Genomic DNA, 27,496 nt, shown 5'->3' with positions numbered 1-27,496 from the left:
CCCCTTATTAGGCTTTTTGGTGATAATCAGCAGACGCAAGCACAGGGAAATAAGACAATCGAAATGGGTTTCATGCATCTGACGATAGATAGCACCACACTCGAAAGCGAGAAATCGCTGAAAATCAGTCTAGCCAACTTCGTATATCGGTGTCTAGCTCCGGGTAGCTACCTAGCGCTTGCGCGGAGGTGGTTGGACGCAAGCCAAAGTACCAGCCGATTTACACCTCCAGGTAGTTTACCTCCCGGGCAGCTGCCAGCCACTTTACCAGCAGATGGTAGAACCGGCCCTTAGTTAAATGAAATTTAATAAGATTTCAGACAATATTATTTAATTATTTCCCATAACAGGACAGGAAAATTAACTTACATTATTAGGAACAGTGAATGGTTATAAATTAACGCACACATAATCGAAACCGACTTTCAACCTATTAGGTCGTGTTACGTACATTTAGTACGTGTTGAAGAGATGTTAAGTACAGAACAAAAATGGCCAACCAGACACCAGTGGGATCCGAACCCACAACCTCCCGATTTCGCATCAGTTGCTCTACCAATTGAGCTATGGTGGCCTAGGCCATCTTTGTTCTGTTGGAAAGGATCTAAGCTACAGGTCTGGTACTACTACCATCACAATGTAGATTGCGTTTAAGTTGCCCGTTGAGGGCCAAGTCAATGAATATTGAATTTTCACGACCACATTGTAATCGAAACCGACTTTCAACCTATTAGGTCGTGTTACGTACATTTAGTACGTGTTGAAGAGATGTTAAGTACAGAACAAAAATGGCCAACCAGACACCAGTGGGATCCGAACCCACAACCTCCCGATTTTGCGTCAGTTGCTCTACCTGTAGCTTACATCCTTTCCAACAGAACAAAGATGGCCTAGGCCACCATAGCTCAATTGGTAGAGCAACTGACGCGAAATCGGGAGGTTGTGGGTTCGGATCCCACTGGTGTCTGGTTGGCCATTTTTGTTCTATACTTAACATCTCCTCAACACGTAGTAAATGTACGTAACACGACCTAATAGGTTGAAAGTCGGTTTTGATTACAATGTGGTCGTGAAAATTCAATATTCATTGACTTGGCCCTCAATGGGCAACTTAAACGCACTCTACAGTGTGATGGTAGTAGTACCAGACCTGTATCTTAGATCCTTTCCAACAGAACAAAGATGGCCTAGGCCACCATAGCTTAACTGGTAGAGCAACCGACGCGAAATCGGGAGGTTGTGGGTTCGGATCCCTCTGGTGTCTGGTTGGCCATTTTTGTTCTGTACTTAACCCCTTACCGCATACTGTGACAGATATGGCACACACCGGTTTTATTTTTATACAGCCTATACTGAAGTGTTTATTTCATTACTGCATAGAGTGACAGATATGGTACACTATCAACAATAACTGGATGCAAACAGCATGTGCCATCTGCTGAGGGAGTGAGGAACTATTTGACATTCTTTCCTTGTTTGTGTTGTAAGCAGTTGGACTAGATATCTGACCACAAGAGAGTTGTATTTCGTACAGTAATAGTTCGATTTGTGTTTTTATAAAATTACTGTGGAAGCATTGATATGCCAGGACAGCTGTAAAGAGGTAAATTTGAACATTTGTCTACTGGAGTAATTATAATCTTTCAAATTAGGTTTGTGACAGATATGGCACAACATGCAGTTGTGACATAACCTATTTCTCGCTACTGGAAGTATAACAGTCCAATCTCTTTCCTTTCAGTTGGTTTACTGCAATGGATGTAGGAAAGTTTTGTGCCTCTTCAACTCGCATACTAATTATACCCGACGGGAATATTAGTAACGACCCTGATCTATCAGAAGATGATAGTGCATTACATATAGAAGGAAAGAGATATGACATATTACAGAATTCAAATCAGTTCAAAGAAGTGGTATCTAAAGATATTCTTTCACCTCGTAGACTCATTTTGTGTAAATAGCTGGTTGCTCTGGAGAAGAAATAACTCCTACTACATGCCCCTGGTTGATTTCAAGGTAGCTGTTGCGAATGCCCTCTGTAGAGCAGGGAAAACGGAATCAAGAAAACGAGGTAGGCCAAGCAACGAAGTCCAAAATCATCAGGATATTAAAACGAAGAGGGGGTCTGCAACAGAAGTTCTACAGCGCGTTGTATGACAGGACGGAGTAAATCACATACCAATCTGTCTGGAAAAACGTGGTCGTTGCAAGTACCCAGGCTGCACAGGAAAATCTTTTGTAACTTGTCAGAAGTGCAATGCAGAACTGTGCTTAAATAGGACAGAAATTGCTTCATGAAGTTTCATGAGGACTAGCTAGATTAGTGTCATGTTGTAAGAACTAGCTCTATTTGTGTACAAGTGTCATAAGAACTCACTATTATTGCACCATGGTTTGTGAGGACTTGTTAAATTAGTGTAATTTCTGAAACCTTTTGTCATTTTCATAGATTAAAACTAAACTTCTAAGTGTAGTACTGGATATGTATAACCCTCTCTGAATGTACCGGTATGCTATTTTCTGTTTCCAAGTTACCACTGATACCATCGAATGATAACCGTTATTGCATGCTGTCCCATATATGGCACAAACCATAAACCAACAACAAAGATCCATAAGTCAGGACACTATGTTTAAGCAGCACGAATTTTTTCAGGAAGAAAAAAAAAATTCATGCAGTAAGGGGTTAACATCTCTTCAACACGTACTAAATGTACGTAACACGACCTAATAGGTTGAAAGTCGGTTTTGATTACAATGTGGTTGTGAAAATTCAATATTCATTGATTTGGCCCTCAACGGGCAACTTAAACGCAATCTACAGTGTGATGGTGTAGCTTACATCCTTTCCAACAGAACAAAGATGGCCTAGGCCACCATATAGAGCAACCGACGCGAAATCGGGAGGTTGTGGGTTCAGATCCCTCTGGTGTCTGGTTGGCCATTTTTGTTCTGTACTTAACATCTCTTCAACATGTACTATATGTACGTAACACGACCTAATAGGTTGAAAGTCGGTTTCGATTACAGTGTGGTCGTGAAAATTCAATATTCATCAACACACACATAAGTTTACACACGTAAAAGAAATCTAAATACTTCTGCCTCACTGTTCAGCATATATACTGGAAGGATGCCAATAATTTGTTGTTCCACATGAAGTCACTATCATACAAATGATGACAGCATTCATCTCAGCACTGAAATGGTTCCAACCTTCCACAAGTTTTAATCATTCTTCAAAAAATAAATTTTTAGAGAAATTTGTTCATACCTCTGTCTTCTTCTCAGGAGCAACTGGGACAAGTACGTGTTGGGGTGCAGTTTCATCTGCTATGAGGGGATCTTGTTGACTTCTGTGCACCAAATGAAAGGTCACAGCATTCTTTCGATCAATGAATTTCTTCTTTCCTTTGGGCTGGAGGAGAAATTAATAAATCAGCAAAAGATACTCAGAAATAAAATTAGTCCTGTAAAGAGTAAATATTGCCACTATCCTTCTGTCAAATGAGCAAGAGTAAAACAATACAAGATGTTTTGAGAAACAACAGACTAGAGTATAATTTAATAAACATAGTTGATCAACTAATAGGCCTACCCTTCCTACTTGCTGTGAACTATCCTATAAACCCACAATATAGGAAACTAATACAACCATCAACCCAGTAATAATACTCACTCAGATAGTGTAAATAATTTTTATTTACGTGTAGTTTAGTTAAATGAAATTTTAATTTAATAAGAAGATTTCAGACAAGCCACACCCGAGCGACTGGAGTGGGCCATTGATGATGATGATGATGATGATGATGATTTCAGACAATATTATTTATTACCCTTGAGAGGACAGGAAATGAACTTATATTATTAGGAACAAAGTCTAACCTCTTTTACCCAGTGAATGGTTGTAAATAAACACACAAACATACACAATTGAAAGAAGTCTAAACCCTTCTGCCTCCCTGTTCAGCATATATACTGGAAGGAGTGGGGGTCATGGCACGTCCCAACGGCTGTAGATATGCAGGACAAGTGTGAATAATGTTTAATCCACACCAAAGTTAATAAACAATGTTAATGAAAACATTCCTCAACATGTTAAAGAACTTTTGTTAACAATCTTCAACATCGTGTCCACACAAAAATAGCTGTTTGTGAGGTTACAATTGATAGCGTCAGAAAGAATAAAACACTTCCAGCTACAGTTTTCATTATTTTATTGAGTACAATTAGAGAAAAGCTCAGACGCGAAGTGTGGCAAAGAAAAATGCTGGAAATGCAAGTAGAATTAAGTTTGGAAAGAACACTTATGTCAGAAGCTTTAATTCATGATACAGCAGGCTTTCAAAATTCTCACAATTCACATTTTGGTGTGGACAGACCTTAAGGTGTAGCCAAATTAGCACCCGTGATTCAAGTGAGGTAATGAGAAAAATAGCCAACGGCTATGATCGCTATCGCTCAAGCGACATATTCCCTATGAATTGTTTATCTAGTGTTTTCTTAAACGATTTCAAAGAACTTAAGAATTTCCCTTGATAAATTATTCCCCTGCCTAATTCCTCTTCCTATAAATGAATACTTGCCCAATTTGTCCTCTTGAATTCCAAATATATCTTCATCTCATCTCTTGATGATGATGATACTTGTTGTTTTAAGGGGCCTAACATCGAAGGTCATCGGCCCCATCTCATCTCTATCTCATCTCTTACTATATCTCATCTCTATTCTTCACTGATTTCAAAAGCTCCACTCAAGCTCATTTGTCTATTGTCATTTCATGCCACCTCACCACTGACAGCTTGGAATATACTGCTTATGGAAAATTCTTTCCCATGGAGGAAATTAGATATTTTTCACTAATAGAGCATGTCAAAAACAGATCAGATGTAAGGCTTTTCAGGCGTTTGCTCTATTAACCAGCGTTTCATCTTAGGTCTGACACTAGACTCATCAGAGTGGGATGTGTCAGACCCTACCCACTGACGCTGGGGTGTATGCAGGTCAACTTATCAGAAGCCCGTTATAAGAGGCACAGTCTGATAACTGCATACGGGAGATAAATCTCCACAATGGAATTATTGCTCGCCTAGCAATTCCGAATGGAAAATTCTAAACGACATGGAAAGGAATACGATTGTAGCGGGAGATCTCAACTGACCAAATGTCAATTGGAAAGTTAATGCAAACAACAGGAAGTATGACCAACAAATGGCAAATAAGTTAATATGGGAAGGACAGCTGATTCAGAAAGTGATGGAACAAACTAGAGGGAAGAATATCCCGGACGTGGTGCGGGTAAAACCAGATGAGCTCTGTAGAGAAACCGAAGTAATGGATGGTATTAGTGATCACAAAGCTGTTTTTGTGGTAGTTAAGAATAAATGTGAAATATGGCTGATAAAACAGGCATGAGGGAGTTTTAAAAAAGTAATTATGATCGGTGGAAAACAGTAAATAAAAATGTAAACAGACCCTGGGATGGGCTTAAAGCCATTGTTGAGGAATGTGAAAACAGGTTTGTACCTTTAAAGATGGCAAGGAATGGTAAAGATCCACTATATTATAACAGAGAAGTAAAGAGACTAAGAAGGAGGTGCAGGTTGGAGACAGAAATGGCTGTGGACGTAAGGAGAAATTGAAGGAACTTACTAGGAAATTGAATCTAGCAAAGAAGTCAGCTAAGAAATTTTTTTTGCAAGTTGCTTTACGTCGCACCGACACAGATAGGTCTTACGGCGATGATGGACAGAAAAGGGCTAGGAGTGGGAAGGAAGCGTCCATGACCTTAATTAAGGTACACCCCCAGCATCTGCCTGGTGTGGAAATGGGAAACCACGGAAAACCATCTTCAGGGCTGCCAACAGTGGGGTTCGAACCCACTATCTCCCGGATACTGGCCACACTTAAGCGACTGCAGCTATCGAGCTCGGGACAACTAAGAATAACGTGATGGCAAGCAGAATTGGCAGTCATACAAATTTTTTAGTGAAAAATAGAAGGGTATATATAGATATACTTTAAGGCAGAAACAGGCCCCAAGAAGGACACGCCAGGAATCATTAATGAACAAGGGGAGTGTGTACGTGAAGATCTTTAAAAGGCAGAAGTATTCAGTCAGCAGTATGTAAAGATTGTTGGTTACAAGGATAATGTCCAGATAGCTGAGGTGACTAATGCTAAAAAGTATTAAAATTTACATGTGATACGATGACACAATAAGATACAAAAGTTGAAAACTAGAAAAGCAGCTGGAATTGATAATGTTTCTTGGGAATATGCTAAATCTTCTACCTTTGTTCCTCGCAGTTTACATGGATCATCTGCTGAAAGGTATAAAGTCGCAGGGAGGGATTCATTTGGGTGGAAATATAGTTAGCAGTTTTGCCTATGCTGACAACTTGGTCTTAATGGCAGATTATGCCAAAAGCCTGCAGTCTAATATCTTAGAACTTGAAAATAAGTGCAATGAGTTTGGTAAGAAAACTAGCCTTTCGAAGACTAAATTGATGTCAGTAAGCAAGAAATTCAACAGAACTGAATGTCACATTGGTGATACAAAGGTGTAACAGGTAGATAATTTCAAGTATTTACGATGTATGTTCTCCCAGGATGGTAATATAGGAAGTGAGATTGAATCAAGGTGCAATAAAGCCAATGCAGTAAGCTCGCAGTTGCGGTCAACAGTATTCTGTAAGAAGGAAGTTGGCTCCCGGACGAAACTATCTTTACATCGGACCGTTTTCAGACCAACTTTGCTTTACAGGAGCAAAAGCTCGGTGGGCTCAGGATGTCTTATTCATAAGTTAGAAGTAACAGACATGAAAGTAGCGAGAATGATTGCTAGTACAAACAGGTGGGAACAATGCCAGGAGGGTACTCAGAATGAGGAGATAAAGGCTAAGCTGGGAATTAACTCGATGGATGAAGCTGTACACATAAACCTGCTTTGATGGTGTGGTCATGTGAGGCAAATGGAGGAGGATAGGTTATCTAGGAGAATAATGGACTCTGTTATGGAGGGTAAGAGAAGTAGGCCAAGAGGGAGATCAAGATGATGATGGTTAGACTCAGTTTCTACGATTTAAATATAAGAGATAAAGAACTAAATGAAGCCACAGCACTAGTTGCAAATACAGGATTGTGGCAACATTTAGTAAATTCACAGAGGCTTGCAGACTGAAAGCTGAAAGGCATAACAGTCTATAATGATGATGATGTATGTATGTATGTATGTATGTATGTATGTATGTATGTATGTATGTACTTAAGACAATAGGTTTGGATACAGTCCCATATTTAAAGTACTTATTTCATTATTATTTTCATGAAGGAGCTATACAAAATGAATAGAGAGTTGCTATAGTAACCCCTGTGTATAAAGGAAAGGGTGATAGACATTAAGGTGAAAATTACAGGCCAGTAAGTTTGACATGCGTTGCATGTAAGCTTCGGAAAAGCATTCTTCCTGATTATATTAGAAACTTTTGTGAAATTAGTAACTGGTTCGATAGAAGGCAGTTTGGGTTTGGGAAAGGTTATTCCACTGAAGCTGGATTCCAGCAAGATATAGCAGATACCTTGGATTCACGTCAAATGGACTGCATTGCAACTGACCTGTTTAAGGCATTTGATAGGCTGGATCATGGGAGACTACTGGCAAAAATGAGTGCAATGGGACTAGACAAAATAGTGACTGAATGGGTTGTTATATATTGGCGTGAACGGCGGTTCGTGACGCGCCTTTCACATATAACAGAGTGAGAGAATGGACTCGGACGAGATTCGAATCCGCGACCTCCAGTTACAGCATTACGGGAGATTGCCATCATAGCCTTAAGGGGCTCACTGATAATTCTAAGAAATCACTGTTACAATTAGATTACCTTCAACATTTATCAAGTACAGTATATCTATTTATCTTCTAAAAATAAATGTAAATGTATACTTTGTCGCAAGGCAGCCTCTGCATGAGAGGAAGTATTTCATAAAATAAAAAAATAAAGCCTGTGATATGAAAAGTAGCAGGCATTAGAACACATGTACATATGAAGAGAAATTACAGGATAGTCTGTATATGTCTGTAATTCATGATTTATAAATAATAATAATAATTGTACCGGGCGGTACACCTCCACGACGCAAATTCAAATATTGTGCCAGTTGAAACTCCTCTACAGGAGAACCCCTGAACTTTAACAAACTATATTAATTCAATGGTTTCTCGAAAGATGTCACCACAGTCAATTTGGTAATTTTGAAGTGTCTGAACGGTGTCTATTTCGACTTGTGTTTGTTTCCTCCGGATCAAGAATTTGGACGTTCTCTAACAGATGTCTCTACAAAAACTATAATAACGCACTCTGGTGTAAAGGAATGAACTGTCCTGAAGAAATTTAACTTTCATAAGTTTTCTTCTTGCTAAATTTTGTTCTGTGGTTTGAGAGTTGGCAATGTTAATCCTTTCTTTCCGCCAGTTTTGAAATTAACCAATCCCGAATTTCTTAAATTAATTTTCGGCCAATCGGAGCTTTCTTCCCCAACCTGCTCTGTAACTGTGTTCTGTAACCAATAAACTGCTGTGGGTGTGTCTTATCATTCATGAAAGGTCTCGAATGTTCCACGAGGGTATATAAACTGCTGATTTTCTTGTCTCGGGACCACTTAACTTCTCTCCTAGTGTGATTATGTAGCAGGGGGCGGGAAGCGCCTCTTTCTTCGGGCAGCAGTTCATCCTTAAGGTAATGGCCATTTAATTACTTCATTTCTCGCTAGCTCAGCAGTTTAACCCTCGGGGCAGGTTCGAAACTTTTCTCATGTAACCTATCTTTAAAATGTAATAGACACTTGGTAAAACTTCGTCTCTTTAACTATAAATTGGGATAAAGAGTGCTAAACCCTCTCGAGCTCCCACTCCTATTGTTTTGAGGCGACTTTGTTTTCACAACCGTTTCTTCCTTTCTTAATGTAATAAAGTCTTCTTATACAAGTCACCTCTTTAGTATAGGATTAGCCCTTGTGTATGCGGCCTACCTGCCAAGTAGGTTTTAAAAGCGTATTAGGAGTGCAAGTTACGCCTCCAGTCAAGTTGGTATTTTGGGCCATGTAATTAACCTGCTTCTTTACTGAATAGGCCCAGTAGGTTGGGTATTTATTACCTCTATTCTTGGTATGCCTTGAGGGCAGTTTGAAGTATTGTTTGTTGTGGCCTTTGATGGGCTTGAACCTTGAGAGCGGGTTTGCTCTTTCTTAAATTTGGTTTCTGTGTGCCTCGAGGAGGCTTAATATGGTAATCAGGAGCCAGTGCTCCTTGGCATGATTGGGGTTTTCTGCCCCTTTGTTTGAACTTGGTATATAGGTAAAGTTGGGCTTATAGCTCAAGGTTCGTGAGTGTCGGGCTCGAAGCCCAAATTTTGTAATGAACTAAAATTGTACTTTCTTAATTTGTTGATCTGCTACTTGGTACCTGTTATATTCTGTTATTTATTTATCTTGAAAAGAAAATATAACCTTTGTTGAAGTTTTAAATTAACTTTAATTTCGTAAGTTGAGACCTATTCCACCCAGCACCTTCTTTCACCTCTGCTGTTCCACAGATACCTCGGAACAATAATAATAATAATAATAATAATAATAATAATAATAATAATAATGGGAATGACAGAATATACCAAAGAAATAATTAGAACATTCTATGTGGCGTAGAAGTTTGTAAGCCAAAAGTTTTGTATCTCAATATTATGAAACATTGTGCAAGCTAAATACGCATTTCTTCTGGAGATGTACGATGCCACGAGTCGGAGACACTAGAACATCACATGTAGTTACAACGTGACTGGGAGGTCCCATACTAAGGAACCAATCAGAGAACAGTGATGCTGTGACGTGTACAAGTGACCAGTGGTGGTAGTGTATTAATCAGTAGAGTGTTCTCGAAGGGATGGAAAAGAAATATAAACTCGTAACTCGTAAACAACACGGCTTTTTGGTTCTCAGACCTTGAAGGTGCGATTTGACTGTAGGCTGTTAAGACTGTGTAGGCCGGAGGTCACATCGCCTAGTGAACAGACAGTTAATCGGCCAGGGAGAATTGTAAAGAGTGCTGGTAGTCTTTGGGGAGAGCCGTGAGTACGCAGTTAATGTTTTAGTAAGTCAGAGAGACAACAGGCTCTTGAACTGAGTGTGATTCGTTAGTGAACGACCACAGGGTTTTCTACACTAGTAGTCAATTAGGTCTTGGAGTACAATAATTAGTAATAAACCAGCAATCATTCTCATTGGGAAGGTTTAGCGTAGCCAACGAAGTAACGGGTTCCAGAGACAAGGACTTCAGCGCAGAAGAAAGAAGACTTCAGCCGCAGGTGGTTCAGCTTCATCCCATAGTTAAGTATTTAACCAGTGAATATATATTCTTGTGTGTAATATAAGAACTTAAGAGACTCACAGCAAGATCTAAGAGAAATTTGAAGGTTGAATGGTGTCAGAAATTTATATGTGTATATAATTTCAAGGGTGTTAGAATATAAGTGATTTTCAAACAATCTTTGCCTGATTATACGCTCCCGAGTCCTCAGTCCACCATATTCTTAGGATACGAAAATATCTAGAAAATAGTTCTCAGAGAATTAAGAGTAGGTGAAGCTTTATCTGACCCTGTAATAATTAAGACGGAATTCCTCAAGGCAGTATTAGTGGGCCTTTACGTTTTCTTATAAATATCAATGATATGTGTAAAGAAGTGGAATCAGAGATAAAGCTTTCTGCAGATGATGTTATTCTCGACAGAGTAATAAATAACGTAGCAAGATTGTGAGCAACTGCAAAATGATCTCAATAAAGTTGTGAGTTAGACAGCAAGCAATGGTATGATAATAAATGGGGTTAAAAGTCAGGTTGTGAGTTTCACAAATAGGAAAAATTCCCTCAGTTTTAATTACTGCATTGTTGGGGTGGAAGTTCCTGATGGGGATCACTGTAAGTACCTAGGTGTTAATATAAAGAAAGATCTTCATTCGCATAATCACATAAATGGGATTGTAAATAAAGGGTACAGATCTCTGCACATGGTTATGAGGGTGTGTAGGGGTTGTAATAAGGATGTGAAGGAGAGGACATTTAAGTCTCTGGTAAGACCCCAACTAGAGTGTGGTTCCAGTGTATGGGACCCTCACCAGGATTACTTGATTCAAGGATTGGAAAAAATCCAAAGAAAAACAGCTCAAATTGTTTTGGGCGCTTTCCGAGAAAAGAGTAGTGTTACAAAAATGTTGCGAGGTTTAGACTGGGAAGACTTGGGAGATAGAAGACGAGCTGCTCGACTAAGTGGTATGTTTATTATACAGATGTTGATTCCCATACGGAACCTGAAATAGTTGTTCCTAATGAGTAAATTTCTAATACCAATATAGTTGGTCCGTTATTAGACATGGGGTCTAATAACTAATTCCTGGTTGCCAACATTTCGCCCCAGTGTGCTAAGTTGTGCTCATCAGTTGGTAAATAGCACACCTACCAAGACGCATGGCTAGTGCATACCGTGGAGGCCACTGCGTAGGTTACTTGGAGCCACCAGCAGTGGCAAAGCACTATGAGAGACTTTGTCCCATTTTCAAAAACTGATCCCTGCCTGGCCTTAAGATTATACAGATGTTGATTCCCATAGGGAACCTGAAATAGTTGTTCCGAATGAGTAAATTTATAATACCAATATAGTTGGTTTGTTATTGTACATAATAAATTTTCCTGGTTGCCATTTCCAACCACAGTACACCACCATGGGTATCTGGTAATAAAGAGATTGAACAACAACTTTTTTTTTTTTTGCTATTCGCTTTACGTCGTACCGACACAGATAGGTCTTATGGCGACGGTGGGACAGGAAAGGGCTAGGACTGGGAAGGAAGCGCCCGTGGCCTTAATTAAGGTACAGCCCCAGCATTTGCCTGGTGTGAAAATGCGAAACCACAGAAAACCAATTTCAGGGCTGCCGACAGTGGGGTACGAACCTACTATATCCCGAATACTGGATACTGGTCGCAATTAAGCGACTGCAGCTATAAAGCTTGGTAGAAAAAGTACCATCCCCCTAAATCTATAGCTAACTATCTACTACATCTACTCTGTAGCATCCTACACATGCGCAGATAGCCAGCACCACTTGCCAGATGCTACCACTACAACTATCTACACTAACTACTTAACTACCTTATTCTAACTAAAACTGAGTCTGACTGGTCCCCGCTGGTAAGGAAACATGCCATCCAACCTGTGCATACCGCCACTAGCCCTGCCTCGTAAGGCCGGATATCGAACCTCACAGATCCTTGCTAACAATGTGTTCCTCACCATTCCTTGCGTAACAGACCGCATGTGGCGGAAGCCGGTCCAACACGCGGCCTGTCACACTCTTATCCCCTGTCCAGCGGGATCTCCTTATATGGCTCGTCTTCCCTGTCACATTGACAGCGAACTTCCTCCCACTCCTCCCTCTCCACGTGCAGATGTACTTAATCAACACTTCCTTGGGATGGATCAGACCCACTCCTCTCTCTCACCTCTTACGTCATGCACTCCGCCAGTTTGCTTATTCCAAAATGATCCTACTCACACTACACACATATAAAACATGAATTCTATATAGTCTACCACTCCAGACACACAACAGTACATCATTCCAAACTCTCCTTTATCACTATACCTTAATCCTCTTACTACTTATTCACTATATTCTACATACACTTCCACTGCATGTCTACCAACAGCTCCTCATTCAATCCTCTAAACAATCCATCATTCTACATAGCCTACCCCTACAGACATACAACAGTTTATACTTCCAAATTCTACTTTGTTCACTTCTTCTCAGAGTTCTTCCCAGACTGCCTACCTCTCCATTACACTATATCTTAATCCTCTTACTGCTTATTCACTAATCTTTTACATAAACATACACATCTGATATACAAACAGTTCCTTATTCACAACACTACTCTGTTCATTCTTCCTTATTCTTTCTTATGACATATTCAATTATCTATAATTTCCCATACTCTCCTCTTAATACATAAACTTTAATATTAACAACCTCCTTATAACTACTTCCCTACTCCACATCTGTTCTAGTATTATATGCTCGTCTCTTAATACATTTAATTATACACAAATCTCCTCTTAATACATATACCTTAACATACAATACAATACTATTATACTACTTTCTGCTCAATCTACTTAACAGCATCTTGTTCAGGGCAGATAACCATTCCTCTGGGCAAGATGCTCTCCCTCATTTACCAAAACCTTTCTTCACTACTGCCTTTATCTTAAACCTACTTATTACAATATTTTGTTATATTCCACCACTTTTGACTGTCTCTATCCACTTTTAACTCCCTTCACTCTTCCTATTATTCCCTCAATTTCTTTAAAAATCTTGCTCTAAACACATTTAAAAACGTTGATATATTTGGTCTTCTCTCCCACTCCCTACACGCCATTATGTCATCTTATTATCTTTATCTAACTTTTCCAACTCCTTCTTATTTAGCAATTTCCTTTTCATCTCATCCAAAGCTCTGCAATGGTATATATGAAAAGTCCGACCAACCCTCCCCACACAAAATACATCTACCCTTATTTTCTCTTCCTACCCATCTCCTATTTCTCAGAACACCTAACATCCACCAATACAATCCTATCTTAGCTCTTCTACCCTCAAACTCCGTTTTCGGGTTTGTTATTTCCGCCAATTTATTTAATACAAATAGAGAATCTCTATCCCTACGTTCCCTTATTAAATTCTGCTTTTCTATATCTAATATTCTCCCCTTTATCCTTTTCCATATCCATTCTTTCCTCTCCCCCCCACATCACACTCCCATACTCCCCTAGACCTATTTTTTTGTAAGCTTTTTTTACACTTATTTACTCAATATCCTGCATTCTCCATACTTTTCTGAATTCTATACGTTTCCTGTAATAATTTCCCACCCATCCCTTCCTCCAGTCTTATCCAATACTTTATCACCCTCTTCACTATTTCAACCTCCATAGACTCTTTGCACACTAATCTAGCCCCCGCATTAGCAGTGCAGTTTGGTAAGCCCTTCAAAGATCTTGCAAAATTTCACCACTAGCCTGGTTTAATTCTACCCTATCCTCTTCCAATCCCCATATTTCCACCCCAAATAACATTTTGCTCTTAACCAATGATTGAAACACCAGATTCTGAATTTTATATTTTATATCTGGGAATTTATTTTCTACGGCCGTAACCGTGTTGAAACACTGGATCCCGTGAGATCTCCGAAGTTAAGCAACATTGGGCGTGGTCAGGAGTTGGATGGGTTGCCACGCGCTGTTGGTGGGGGGTAAGGGAATGGAGGAGCGGAAAGGAACTGGCCACCCTACCGCACATAAACTCCGGCTCAGGAGCACCTCTGCGGAGGTTCGGACCTGCCTTCGGGCAGAATAACCCTTACCTTACCTACTGCTGCAGGCACTCCTCTTCCCTTTAATTTAGCCCTCCTACACTGTTCTTTTCACATACCCTTACTACCGATTATTACTACTAAATATTCTATTTTTTCCACTGGTATAATTCCCTCCTGATCTACTTTCCAGACTTCCTTTTCCTTCCTTACTCTACTTTTCCTACATATCATACTCTGTGTCTTCCTTACATTTACCCTGAGAGCCCATCTCCTAGTATACTCAACTACCTCGTCTAACCCTCTTTGCAACCCTCTTGCTGTTAATGCGAAAATTAATAGATTGTCTGCAAATAACAGCCACGGTGCCTCACTCTTCCATATCCATGGACATTGCCATCTCTCTCCTCCATGTCTCTCTAAAATATTAATTATAAATGTAAATAATATCAGGGATAGCTTACATCCTTGTTTCACCCCACTCTTCGACTCAATACACTCACTCATCCCTCCACCCTGTAATTTAATCATCACAAATACCTTCTCATATATTATTTCAATTGCCCCTCCCCCTCATTTTCTTTGATAACCCTACCTCCCTTAATCTCGTGAATAACACCTCCCTGCTCACTGTTATCAAAAGCTTTTTCTAAATCAATCGCTGCTACATATAATTTGAGCCCTGCTATCCTCACTTATTTCATAATCAAAGTTCAAAATCCACACATTATCAACCGTGTTCCTTCCTTTCCTAAATCCATTCTGAAATTCCAATATCCTCCCACACTGTTCCGCCCAATTCTTTATCCTATTCGCCAAGATCCCTGTGTACACCTTTGACAAAGCGTCTAGGAGTATTATCCCTCTATAATTATTTGGATCACTTCTAGCCCCTTTATCGTTACAAACTGGGCATAATACCCCCTTCCTCTATTCACTTGGAAATTTTACCGTTTCCAACAACCAACAACCTTTCTCAGGGAAAGTCTTGCAAGCTATCGGCGAGCCCTACAGTGTTGTCATATTAACGCGCTATTGTTAATGGCTCACAATGACTAAATACAATCCCTCTTTCATTATAGTAATACCTTGCACTGCATATGTGTAACTGAGACTTGGTTACAACCCTCACTAAACTCAGGCCTTGTTGAAATAAATAACATAACTTTACATTGTCTAGACAGAAGAAAACGTATAGGAGGAGGGTGTGCTATTTACTGCCGTAATGATATCAAAAGTAAAATAGTGGCTACTTCAGATCAGACAATTCCCAATCGACCAGAATTTACGTTTGTAGAAGTTTTGGATAATAATCAAAAAGTACTGATCGGAGTAGTTTATAAACCCCCAGACGTAAGACCAATATCATACCTTGAACTTTGCTTAATCAAGTTAATTCCACTGTACGAAAATGTAATTATACTTGGAAATTTTAATACAGATCTGCTGACGGCAACAAACGACTCATTACATTTACAAAATATGTTCTTCAGCCTAGACCTACACATCCTACATCTAAATGCAACTAGTCATCTACATACAATAAACCAGATGACTCACACTTTGATTGACTTAATCAACGAACAATCCTCAGAAAGTTTTAAATCACGGACAGCTTGCAGTGCCAGATATTTCTACCCATGATCTAATATACGTCTGCTATTCATTAAAGATGCCAAAATATGAAACTAAATATATAACACGTAGGGATATAAAAAATGGACAAGGAAAGAATACGACACGAAGCGTATTATCTGCCGTGGAACGATATTTTACACATGGATGATACTGATGTAAAAATAAATAAATTATCCGATCTGGTGTTAGAACTATATGACAGATTTGCTCCTTTAAGAAATCCGGATAACTCGACCCTCTTCTCCGTGGTTGACTAGTGAGATTAAATCAGAAATGGCAAAGCGTGACCCATGGTACAGAAGGTTTAAACAAACAGGTAATGCTAATGACTTTGAAAATTACCGTGTTCTCTGCAACAGGGTTAAACAGTTAATCCGAAACAGTAAATATAAACACATATGTCAAGTATCGAAATGCAAGAACTCGACAGAAATATGGAAACATGCAAATATGGAAACAATATGGAAACAATTATGAACGATGGGTATAGGTCGAAAGTTATTAAAGCAGGCGCCGGATGTATCCCTTGATGATTTAAATTTACACTTCACGTCGGCCGAATCCACAGTAACACCAAATAATAATAATAATAATAATAATAATAATAATAATAATAATAATAATAATAATCAATAATCATTTTATTTTATTTTTATAACTGTTGGCATAAATGTCTTAAAGCAAGTTATGTATTCTCCCAGATCAAATGCTGCTGGACACGATGGCATACCTCTGTCTTTCTACAAATATAACATTGGCACCATTCTGCCTATCGTAAAACACATTATTAACTACTGTTTAACCCAAGGAATTTTCCCTATGGCATGGAAGGATGCCCTCGTCATCCCAATCCCAAAAAAGCATGGACCCAATATTCCTTCAGATTACCAACCAGTTTCTATCCTTCCAACCCTGTCCAAAGCGCTGGAATGCCTTCTACATGAGCAAATCCTTACGTACTTACATAAATATGCTTTACTTGACTCTTACCAATCAGGCTTTAAGAAAAAACATAATACCATGACAGCTCTGCTTGAAAGTGACAGATGACATTAAATATGCAATGGACAACAAACGAGTGATAATACTTACTCTTTTAGATAATTTCACTAGCGCATTTGATACTGTCAATCCTAAGTGCTTTTTCCCAAATTACAGTCCTTAAACTTTATCCAAAAGGTGCTGGAATGTTTCTATTCTTACCTCACAAACCGCCGGCAGTGTGTGGTTGCAAATAATAATAAATCAACGTGGTGAACAAAAAATTTGGTGTCATACAAGGGTCAGTTCTGGGCCCTCTCCTATTCAATTTATATATATAAATGATATCACCAGATCAATTAATCACTGCAAGTACCATCTTTATGCTGATGATCTGCAAATTTATTACCACACTAGAACTAATAATATACAACAAGCAATATGTAAAGTAAATGCTGACCTTGAGCTAATTAATGGCTATGCAATTCAAAACAACCTTAAATTAAACCCCCCATAAAACACAAGCCATTATCACTGGTACACCAAGAATCTTCACATTTTAAAACAAAATTTCATTCCTCCCATAACTTTAAATAATACTGTTATACCTTATTGTAATACTGTTAATGCTATTTGCTTTACGTCCCACTAACTACTCTTTTACGGTTTTCGGAGACGCCGATGTGCCGGAATTTAGTCCTGCAGGAGTTCTTTTACGTGCCAGTAAATCTACAGACACGAGGCTGGCGTATTTGAGCACCTTCAAATACCACCGAACTGAGCCAGGATCGAACCTGCCACGTTGGGGTCAGAAGGCCAGCGCCTCAACCGTCTGAGCCACTCAGCCCGGCATACCTTATTGTGAATCCATTTCTAACCTTGGAGTTATTATAATGGAAACTCTAAACTGGTCAGCGCAAGTTAAGAATATCTGTAAAAAGGTGTATTGTGGCTTGCACCCCTTAAAACAGTTCAGAAATGTATTCCCTCGATCACTAAAAATTCAACTTGTTCGGTCATTATTATTTCTCATTTTTGACTACTGTGATGTAATGTGTACGGATATAACAAATGAATTAAGCTTGAAACTACAACGCACTCAAAATGCTTGTCTTGATGTGTGATGGATTTACGGTATGACGCTTGAGTTTCTCCTTACTATAAACAATTATCTTGCTTACATCTAGACGACAGGCGTAAACTACATTCAAATACTCTTGTGTACCAGGTACTTTTGGAAGACATACCTGCTTATCTCTCCAGCAATTTTTGTCACCTTGGTTCTTTACATCTCCATGATACGCGCTTAGTGTCCCCCCTAGAAATACCTGTCCACCAAAAAACCACATACCATCGATCATTTACTATCACCGCTTCGGGATGGTGGATTGCTCTTCCCAAAGACATCAAGAATGCTGCATTAAGAAGTATATTTAAAACCTTTTACCAGCAGGTCCTCGTTAAGTGCTTCCAGCAAGGTACCTGTATGAGTGGAGCGAGTTATTGTGTGTGAAAATGATATGAGATTATTGTACAATAAAATAAAATATTGGGTTAATATGATAATTAAATTAAAAACATCCGTACTGTATTTACAAAGTAGAAGTAGCCTAAACATAGCTAGTAGTAAAAAGTAACTACAGTATTTAACTTAGATCTAGTATTGCAAGGATACAATTAGTAAAATTTCATTTAATATTTTCATTAAGTTTACTAGTATTTTTACGTTCATATTTCTTTCGTTGTGTATTGAAATGAGTATTTTTTTTAAATCTGTATTATGTAGGCAGTTCCTTCAATCAATCACTACGGATCTGCATTTAGGGCAGTCGCCCAGGTGGCAGATTTCCTATCTGTTGTTTTCCTAGCCTTTTCTTAAAGCAAAGAAATTAGAAATTTATTGAACATCTACCTTCTTTCTTTCTTCTTTGTGTATATATATTCATATTTTTGTCCTAAAATTAGTGTTATTTGTAGTTCTTAGTGTTTTAAGTTAATCAGTGTCATTGTATTAACAAATAATAATATGTAAGAAAGGGCCAAGAGCCCTAACTTCGCCACAGAAAATAAAGGCTTTTATCTATCTATCTAATACCATTCACACTCCCTGCTGCCTTGGGTCTTGCATTACTTAGTACCCTAATTACTTCCTGCCTTGTTATCTCCTTATCTAGTATCTGGTTCCTTACTACTCTCACTATATATGTCCTGCCCGTTTCACTATACCAGTTTTCTTCCCCTCCAAAAGGCTTTTTGAATTATCCCACCCACTCATTTTCCCTGATTTTTCCCTCCTTCCCCATTGGTCTCAGTCTCATCTTATTTATAGACTCCCAAATCTTCTCTAATCTATTTTCTCTACAATATCCATTTATTCCTTCTGCTTCTGTCTCCTTCCACCCTCCTTTCTTCTCATTCAATACCCCCTTGTATTCTCTTCTTAATTTACAATGTTCCTCCCTCTTCTCTTGTTCCCCTCCCTTCCTAAACTCCGCTAGGGCTCTCATTACAACCTCTCTTTTCCCCCCATACAGTCTTCATCAAACCACCCAGTCACTCTGTTTTTATTTCCACCTTCCCTTCTCTTCACATTCCTCACCACACTCCTTACTGGAAGTTATAAATTCCAACATCCTATCCATGTCATTTCCTTTCAATGCCCTTTCAATTCCCACCCTTAATATTTTCCCCTCTCCTTAACCTTCATCGGCTAACGTATGCGGCCGTTGGCCGCAAAATTTGAAACCAACTCGCAGTTCTGTCTTGGCGTATCACAGTGTAATGGGAGGAGCCAGTATTCCTAAGTTACACCCTTCCCCGTTAGGCGGCACGGTTTCTAGAAGTCTCCACGACAAGGAGGCGCCCAGTGTGACTTCTAAGTGCATAGGCATCAGATCGGCGGCTGTCTGCCGCACGTTAGCCAGTGTGTCTCAGCTTTTGATCACAATGTAAGTGCATGTTATTATTATTTTGTTTTGTGGACTGCTTTGTAAATAGGTGTTTTCAACGACATTAACTATAAAATTATTGATGTCTAATATAAATAAGTATATATTATAAAACTTGTGTCATAACATAAAATATACGCATCATTACTTAGGTGAATGATAAATTTTCGTTGGAAATCCAAACTTTCTGACTGTGACCTTTGCACTATTTAGGCCTATTACTCTATCAAATAGTAGTATATTACTATATCGCTCTGAAATAATAGATATCTTTACCGAATAATTGAGCCAATGCTTCTGTAGAGCGTAATTTTGGTTTCTTGTTTCTAGGGCCAGATTTAGCACTCCAGAGGACATCCAAAGAATAATAAGGGAACTAGAAGTTGAAGAGGCTGCTGGAGAAGAACAATGCAATTTAGATGACGACGAAGATCCTGACTTTGAACCTCAACAAATTCTCGACAATGATCATAATTCTAACTCAGACTGATATGGATAATGGTGACTTCGCAATGGAAGTGGATGATGAAGAGGAAATGTGGTTCTACAATGGAAAAGATGGGGAGACTCTTTGGTCAAGTAAAATATTGTGGTCTCAGACAGAGGTGAAGTCAAAGAACATTGTGAAGGTTATTCCTGGGCCTAGGGCACAAGCTAGACAATGCCAAAGACCACTTGAGTGTTTCCTGAAAATTATAAGTCCCAACATAATTTCTGATATAGTTAGATTGTTAGATAGTTATATTGCAACCAAGAAACATCAGAACGAAAGAAATGAAGCAGATGATAAAGTTCGAGAGAGCAGATTCAAGTCAACGACGAACGCCGAAATTATGGCTGTCAGCGGTGCTCTGTTTCTAATCGGTGTGAAAAGGGGAAATCGTGCTGATTTTTCAGAATACTTTGCGACAAACGGTACTGGATTGACAATTTTGCGTGTGAATTTCAGCAAAGAGCGGTTCAAATGTCTCCTGAGGTGGATTAGGTTTGATGACATAACAACTAGGGAACAGAGGAAGAAAACTGACAAGTTGGCTCCAGTGAGAGATATACAAACTAAATTCATAGCCAATAGCCAACACGCGTACAACATTGGGGAATTTGCAACCATTGACGAGATGCTCGTCGCATTTCGAGGACGATGTGGGTTTATTCAACAGATGGCGAAGAAACCAGCTAAGTACAGCCTATAGATTTATGCCCTTTGTGACTCCCAAACATTTTATACCTACAATCTCGAACTGTATTGTGGGAAACAAAAACCTGGTCCCTTCGAAGCATCCAACAAACCTTTCGATATTACCTGAAGATTATGTGCTCCAACACAACACAGTAATAGAAACCTAACTACCGACAACTATTCCAGTAGCTATCCACTTGCTCAGTATCTTCTGAAGAATGGTATTACATTCCTTGGGACTCTGCAAAAGGATAAGGCAGTTATCCCCCCCCACCAAGTTAGTGACTGAAAACAAGAATCTTCTACCAGGGAGTCACTTCTTTGGGTGTCAGGAGGATAAATCTTTGATTTCCTTTGCCACCCGAAAGAAGAAAGTTGTAATTTTACTCTCCACTATGCACGACCGCAATGATATAGACGAAGAAACCGGTTACACATCACTTGATGTGTTCACGTATTACTACGTCAAGGAAAACTCTCAGACGGACAATGAATTACTTACTTCTTCCGCATTCTAGATCTAGCTGGAATAAACTCAATGTAGATTTTCCAGATGAACAATCCTACGGACGAATCATTGAGAAGAGAGTACCTCCACCAGTTGGCCCTTGAATTTATGCAACAAAATCTTCAAGATCGGGCCAAACTAATACCAAGGCTTCCTAAAGAGTTAGCTCTATTTTTGACGGACTACAAAGAAGAAAGCTGCTCTACAAGAGAAACGCCGATACGACCAAGAATTTGCTGTATTTGTGGGACACATAAGAATCACCGAACACGACTCTCCTGCAACACATGCCAAAAGAATGTTTGCCAAACAAATGCTAAATTGTTCTGTCATAATTGTTATGAAAGTTCTAAAAATGAGGACGACTTTGTGACTGATGAATAATTTTAGAAACTTGACCAGCAACTACTAATTCTGTAGCTAACCGCCCGCTGAGCATCTTCTGAAGAATAGTATTACATTCCTTGGGATTCTGCGTGAAGGTAGGTGGCTATCCTCCTCAAGTGTGTGACTGAAAAGAAAAGTTTTGTTTCGGTTGTTTGTAATATGTAAGGTATATTTGTTTTGTTCGAACATGTACATTTTGGCTAATAGACATTTTAAATGCTCATGATATCTTTTTGCCTTTATTATATTTATATGATTAACATATTGATATTGTGCATACAAAGAAAAGACAGCTTATTGACGTGAACTAAAACCAACTGAAAATTGATCTCTTAGAACAATAAGAATTGTAATTATGTTTAAGCTTCGAAAATATATTGTAATGGAGAAATCATTCTGAAAAATAATAAAGTTTTAAATTTACGTTAGCCAATGAAGGTTAAGCTTTAATCTCAGTTTCTCTCTCGTAGTATCATTCCACACATACATCCACCCCTCAGACTTATACCCCGCCCTTCTTTTTCCCACATCTCCCCTCTATTCCTCTCTCTCACCTCTGAATTTTATCTTAATAGGCATGTGTTCTGTTATCCTACACCCTAATACTTCAAAACTTATCATTCTTTTTAAAGCTATCTCAGACTTATTCCTATATCCACTACACTCCCTCCATCCGTTGTAATGTATGTCAATTCTTCCTCCATCCAGCCATTTAAAATATATAAATTTTCTATTGCACATAACTCTAACAGCCTTTCCCCATAACTATTTACCCCTTTATCTTTACTCCTTCTTCGGTACCCACTCACTTCTGTGTCCTCTCTCCCACAATCCGGTACTCTATTGCTAACTCTTGCATTCCAATTAAAATCATTCCGTCTTCTTCATACAACTCTTTAATCGTGTTTATTTCTTCAATCAATTCCTCAAAGAAATATTTATTTGCATATACTGAAGTCTTTTGGATGATTGTAAAGCAGGGCCAGACAAATTGCCTCCTATATTCCTCTTCCCATTTTTATTCTAAACGATACTACCCTGTCTACCCCACTCTGTATCCTCTCGACTCTCCTGGCTACGTCATTTCTTATTAAAACTAATATTCCCCCTGGGTTTCTTGCCATCTTCCCTATTCTTTTCCCATCACATTTACTACTCTATATCTGTCCCATTCGATTTCTACCCCTTTCCCTAACCATGACTCCACTAGACCAATTATCTCAAAAACTTTTACTAATTCCACAATTTCTCTGTTCCCCAGCTTCCCCATCAACCCCTCAATATTAAACACCCCTATCAACATATCTATTTATTTCCTCCTCTCCCCTTATGTGTTTCTCCACTCACACCCTTACTTCTTGTCATTCTTCCTCGTGAGCCCTCCCCATCTCTCTCCACTTCCATATCTTTCTTATCACCCCCCTCCTTCCCTTTCTCCGTGGCGGAACCTTTTCTCCCTCCCCATGAATCTTTCAGACTTATCGATCTTTCCTTATTCAACGCCTGTCTCCTCTCCATATTCCTCTCTGTATTCCCCTTTCTCAGGGAGACTGGTTCACTTCCCTGTCTCCTATTGTCTCTACTCTCCCCTTTACCTCCTGATCTCACTTCACACTGGTCTACTAATGTCTCGTTCCTTGTTTCATTTACACCTCCACGCTTTGACTCACCAAGGTCGCTATATTTCCCACCAGCTGGCTGCTGACACTGCCCACATCTTCCTTCTCTCCGCTGGCAATGTCTTGCGCTCATATCCTGTAACTACTCGCTTCATCCTCGCTTTTTTCCATTCTCAGCAGCTCCTCCAGGGTCCAAGATCATGTCCATTTCCTGTCTGATGTAACCAAACACCTCCCTACTATCTTAGCTTGTAGTCCCTGCGGTCTTACCCTCCACATACGCCGCTTTAAAATTTCCATCTGCTTTATCTCCTCTTTTTCTGTCTCAGCCTTCAAATATATGTTTGATCCTTTCAAATTCCCGGCATTTCTTAAAATGATATCGGCCATCAGGGTTGATATCCATCTTATTTTCACCAGCCTATTCCCATGGCTCCTTCCCACTCTGTATACGTCACCAATACCTACTTCCGAGAAGTTCATTCCTAGGTTTAAATTTTCATCTTATTCGAAATGATATCCACCACTTTCAGCACTAACTCCACTTTTGATTCTTTTCTATCCTCAGGTACTCCGTAAACAAACACATTCCTCCTTGATGAGACCTGCATCGCCAACCTTGCTCCTTTCTTCATTACTACCAGTTCCTCTTCCAATGTACCCACCTTCTCTCTCCAGCTCCCTACTTCCTCCTCTAAATTCGCTATTTTATCGTTCACCCCACCAATTTCTTCTTTTATAAACATTTTTAAGTCCTTCATCTCCTTCATTTGTGTTGATCGTTATTCCTGCAACATTTCTTTAATTCTTCTCCCTTGCTTGCTCCCTTTACCACTCTCTTTATTTCTTCCAATTCCTCCCACCCTAATGATCCCTGATTTGGACCCAAGTTCTTAATAGACATCCTACCATCAACAGTGTAGCTATCACCATCGCACACATCATCATTTCTAGCAGCCCCCTAGAGCTGCTTTTATCTCCCCTCTTTCTACTCCAACCTTCTTCAACACTATCTTGCTCCAAGCCAACACAATATTCTTATCCTGTGTTGCTGCAGCGTTATTCCCATCACTCACTCCTCGTTTCCACTAACACGTCTGCACTGAACAGTGAGAATAACTACAAAACATTCCTAACAGTGAAAAAAGAGACAGTTCAATTAATCAGACTAAAAAAAGGATATTTGAATAGAATCAACTATATGAAATCAGAGACTTTGAAAGAAACACCACACAAAATTTCTATAAGAACATCAAAACTTAGCTTGGAGGATATCAACAACAAAGTCTCTGCTTCAAGACAGAAAACCAGCAATTAGCACTAAAGAACCAAGCAAACTGTGAGGAATTTACCAAATATCTTCAAGAACTACTGAACTGCCCAGAACCAATACAAAAATTTTCACAAGAACCTGAAAATAATCCAAATCGCAAGCCAGATCAAAAGACAAAAACAATAAAGCATCGGGTGAAGACAGAATCATTGCGAAGGTCCTCAAATCAGCAAGCCCAAACCCTATAAAAGAAATCACCAAAATCATGCACATATGGCAAACAGAACAAATCCTAGAAGACTGGAAAAATGCATTACCTAATTCACCCGCTACAAAGGAAGGGCGACAGAAAAGATGTAAACAACTACAGGAATCTCACTAGCATCAGTTGTATACAAAATTCTACCCATGGGTCTTTTTGATAAGAACACAACTACAACAAAAAATCAGAGAATAACACGCAGGATTCAGACCAGGCCGATGGTGTACTGAACAAATCTTGAACCTAAACCTAACCCAAAGACGTCAAATAATAATAGTATTATCTTTTTATTTATTTACTCAAGAAATGGCACCTCAGCTGAGCCTCTTAACGGTGCAATAAAAACAATTGAGAATGCACATTATATAGTAGATTTTTAAAAAACTTATGACTCGTTAATCGCGAATCACTCATCCAATAAAATAAAATAAAAAAGAGGTTTAAGCATGACGACACTTGCACAGGTACTCACCATTATGCCAGTCCTTCTTTCTATCTTTCTTAACCAAATGTAACCCTATTGTAACACACTGCAGTAATTATAATACTGGGCAATGTCAAGCACGAGGTTAGGAAGTTCCTATCTCTTGCCATGTAAACACGCAAATCAGGTCAGAGTTGCCACCGGACAAAAAAAAAAATGTTCGTACTAAGTTTTCCCCTAAAAAGATACTAGATTATGGGATAAAGTACTAAATCATTTTTTACAATGGAGTAGGATTATTCAAAAAGACAGTATAGAAAACAAAATATGCTTATAAAAATACACATTTATTAAATGAGCAATTTGTAGTTATCAGAACTTCCCGGTTTTGATGTCTATCAACAAGCTAGAAAGAAGACTATAGAGCAAGAGTGGCTAACATGGCAACTACACAACGAGCTAGAACGTTGCCTACGAGATAAACAAGGCCGGGACATTACTAATTTCTCGCTGAAAAAGCGCCCCGACCATGTTAACGGTTTGGCCGCTAGATGTCAGGTTTCCGTTCTGTTCTTGGCAAGGTCTGTCTAGGCAGGTCTGGTCACGCTACCACAATCCTTTGCGGTGGCGGCCATATTGGGTATCAAATATCATTGTTATTTGGGCGTGCCCGATGTAATTATGCGAGTTATTAATTGTAATTTGAAGGAAAACGGGATACTGCGCCGCACCAAATTGTCAAAATAAGACAACTGACGGAATTAGTGTTTCGCTTCCCGAAAGATAAGCAGAGGAGAGCTCAGTGGGTATAAAACTATAGGCGTGACAAATGTCAACCTACAGAAAATTCTTCTTGTGCTAGGTTACTGAAGTTATACATTCGTATTACTCCTGAACAATAGTATGTTTATATGAACGATGTTTTATATTTATAGGTCTTATGTACTTTCTTCTAGCATCATTTTGAAGAATCGTAATTTGAACTAAAGAGAGCAGATGGACGGAAAACTACTCAAGTGGAATTCCTTCCCAACAATTTTCAACGTCCATGGCTAAATGGTTAGTGTGCTGGCCTTTGGTCACAGGGGTCACAGGCTCGATTCCCGGCAGGTTCAGGAATTTAAACCATAATTGGTCAATTTCGCTGGCACGGGGGCTGGGCATATGTGTCGTCTTCATCTTCATTTCATCCTCATTACGACGCGCAGGTCACCTACGGGAGTCAGATCAAAAGACCTGCACCTGGCGAGCCGAACTTGTCCTCAGACGCTCCTGGCACTAAAAGCCAAATGCCATTTCATTCCATTCCTTTTCATGTAAACTACAGACTGTATCTTTCTAACCCTACATACAACGTAGAAATTTTTCACAGATATTTGAAATGCTTGTTCCTGTTCATTTACCTACTATAATCACAACAAAGAATAAGCCTATCACTTCAAACCAACAATTTATGTCCAGCTGGCCATCATTACAACAATTTTATTGATAATAGCAGCCTTATACTGTACTGTAGTTATTATTTACAGCTAAATTTCATTCATCTTAAATGCTCTATAGAGTACATTATATAGCTGGACAAATACTTAAAGATCACAACACTCGCTTCACTCGAACTAACCACCTACTGTAATTGAATGTACCGTAGCCTAACACAATATCCTAATGTAATCCCTAAAATAGCCTAACCTAGATTAACTCAACTTAATAGCGACTGAATTTCCATTTCTGATGGAATCGTGTCTACCAATGGCTTTAATTTTCTTACCCATTATTATTATTATTATTATTATTATTATTATTATTATTATTATTATTATTATTATTATTATTATTATTATTATTAT

The 27,496-nt window shown here is 39.0% G+C and overlaps 1 protein-coding gene across 1 annotated transcript in view; it reads right to left on the bottom strand.

The window, feature by feature from the left end:
- The window catches only part of LTV1 (LTV1 ribosome biogenesis factor), a 134,856-nt gene extending 109,005 nt beyond the window's left edge, over positions 1-25,851 (bottom strand). Inside the window, exons 1-2 of the mRNA XM_067150014.2 lie at positions 25,698-25,851; positions 3,275-3,418 (exon numbers count right to left, since the gene is read on the bottom strand). Coding sequence (XP_067006115.2) covers positions 3,275-3,418; positions 25,698-25,700 — 147 coding nt within the window. The 5' untranslated portion in view covers positions 25,701-25,851. The remainder of the gene's footprint in view (positions 1-3,274; positions 3,419-25,697) is intronic.
- Positions 25,852-27,496: the final 1,645 nt, after the last annotated feature.

Source organism: Anabrus simplex, chromosome 6 (assembly GCF_040414725.1).
Source record: "Anabrus simplex isolate iqAnaSimp1 chromosome 6, ASM4041472v1, whole genome shotgun sequence".
Lineage (NCBI taxonomy): Eukaryota > Metazoa > Arthropoda > Insecta > Orthoptera > Tettigoniidae > Anabrus > Anabrus simplex.
The sequence above is the reverse complement of the archived record's forward strand: the minus strand, read 5'-3'. Positions and strand labels throughout refer to the sequence as shown.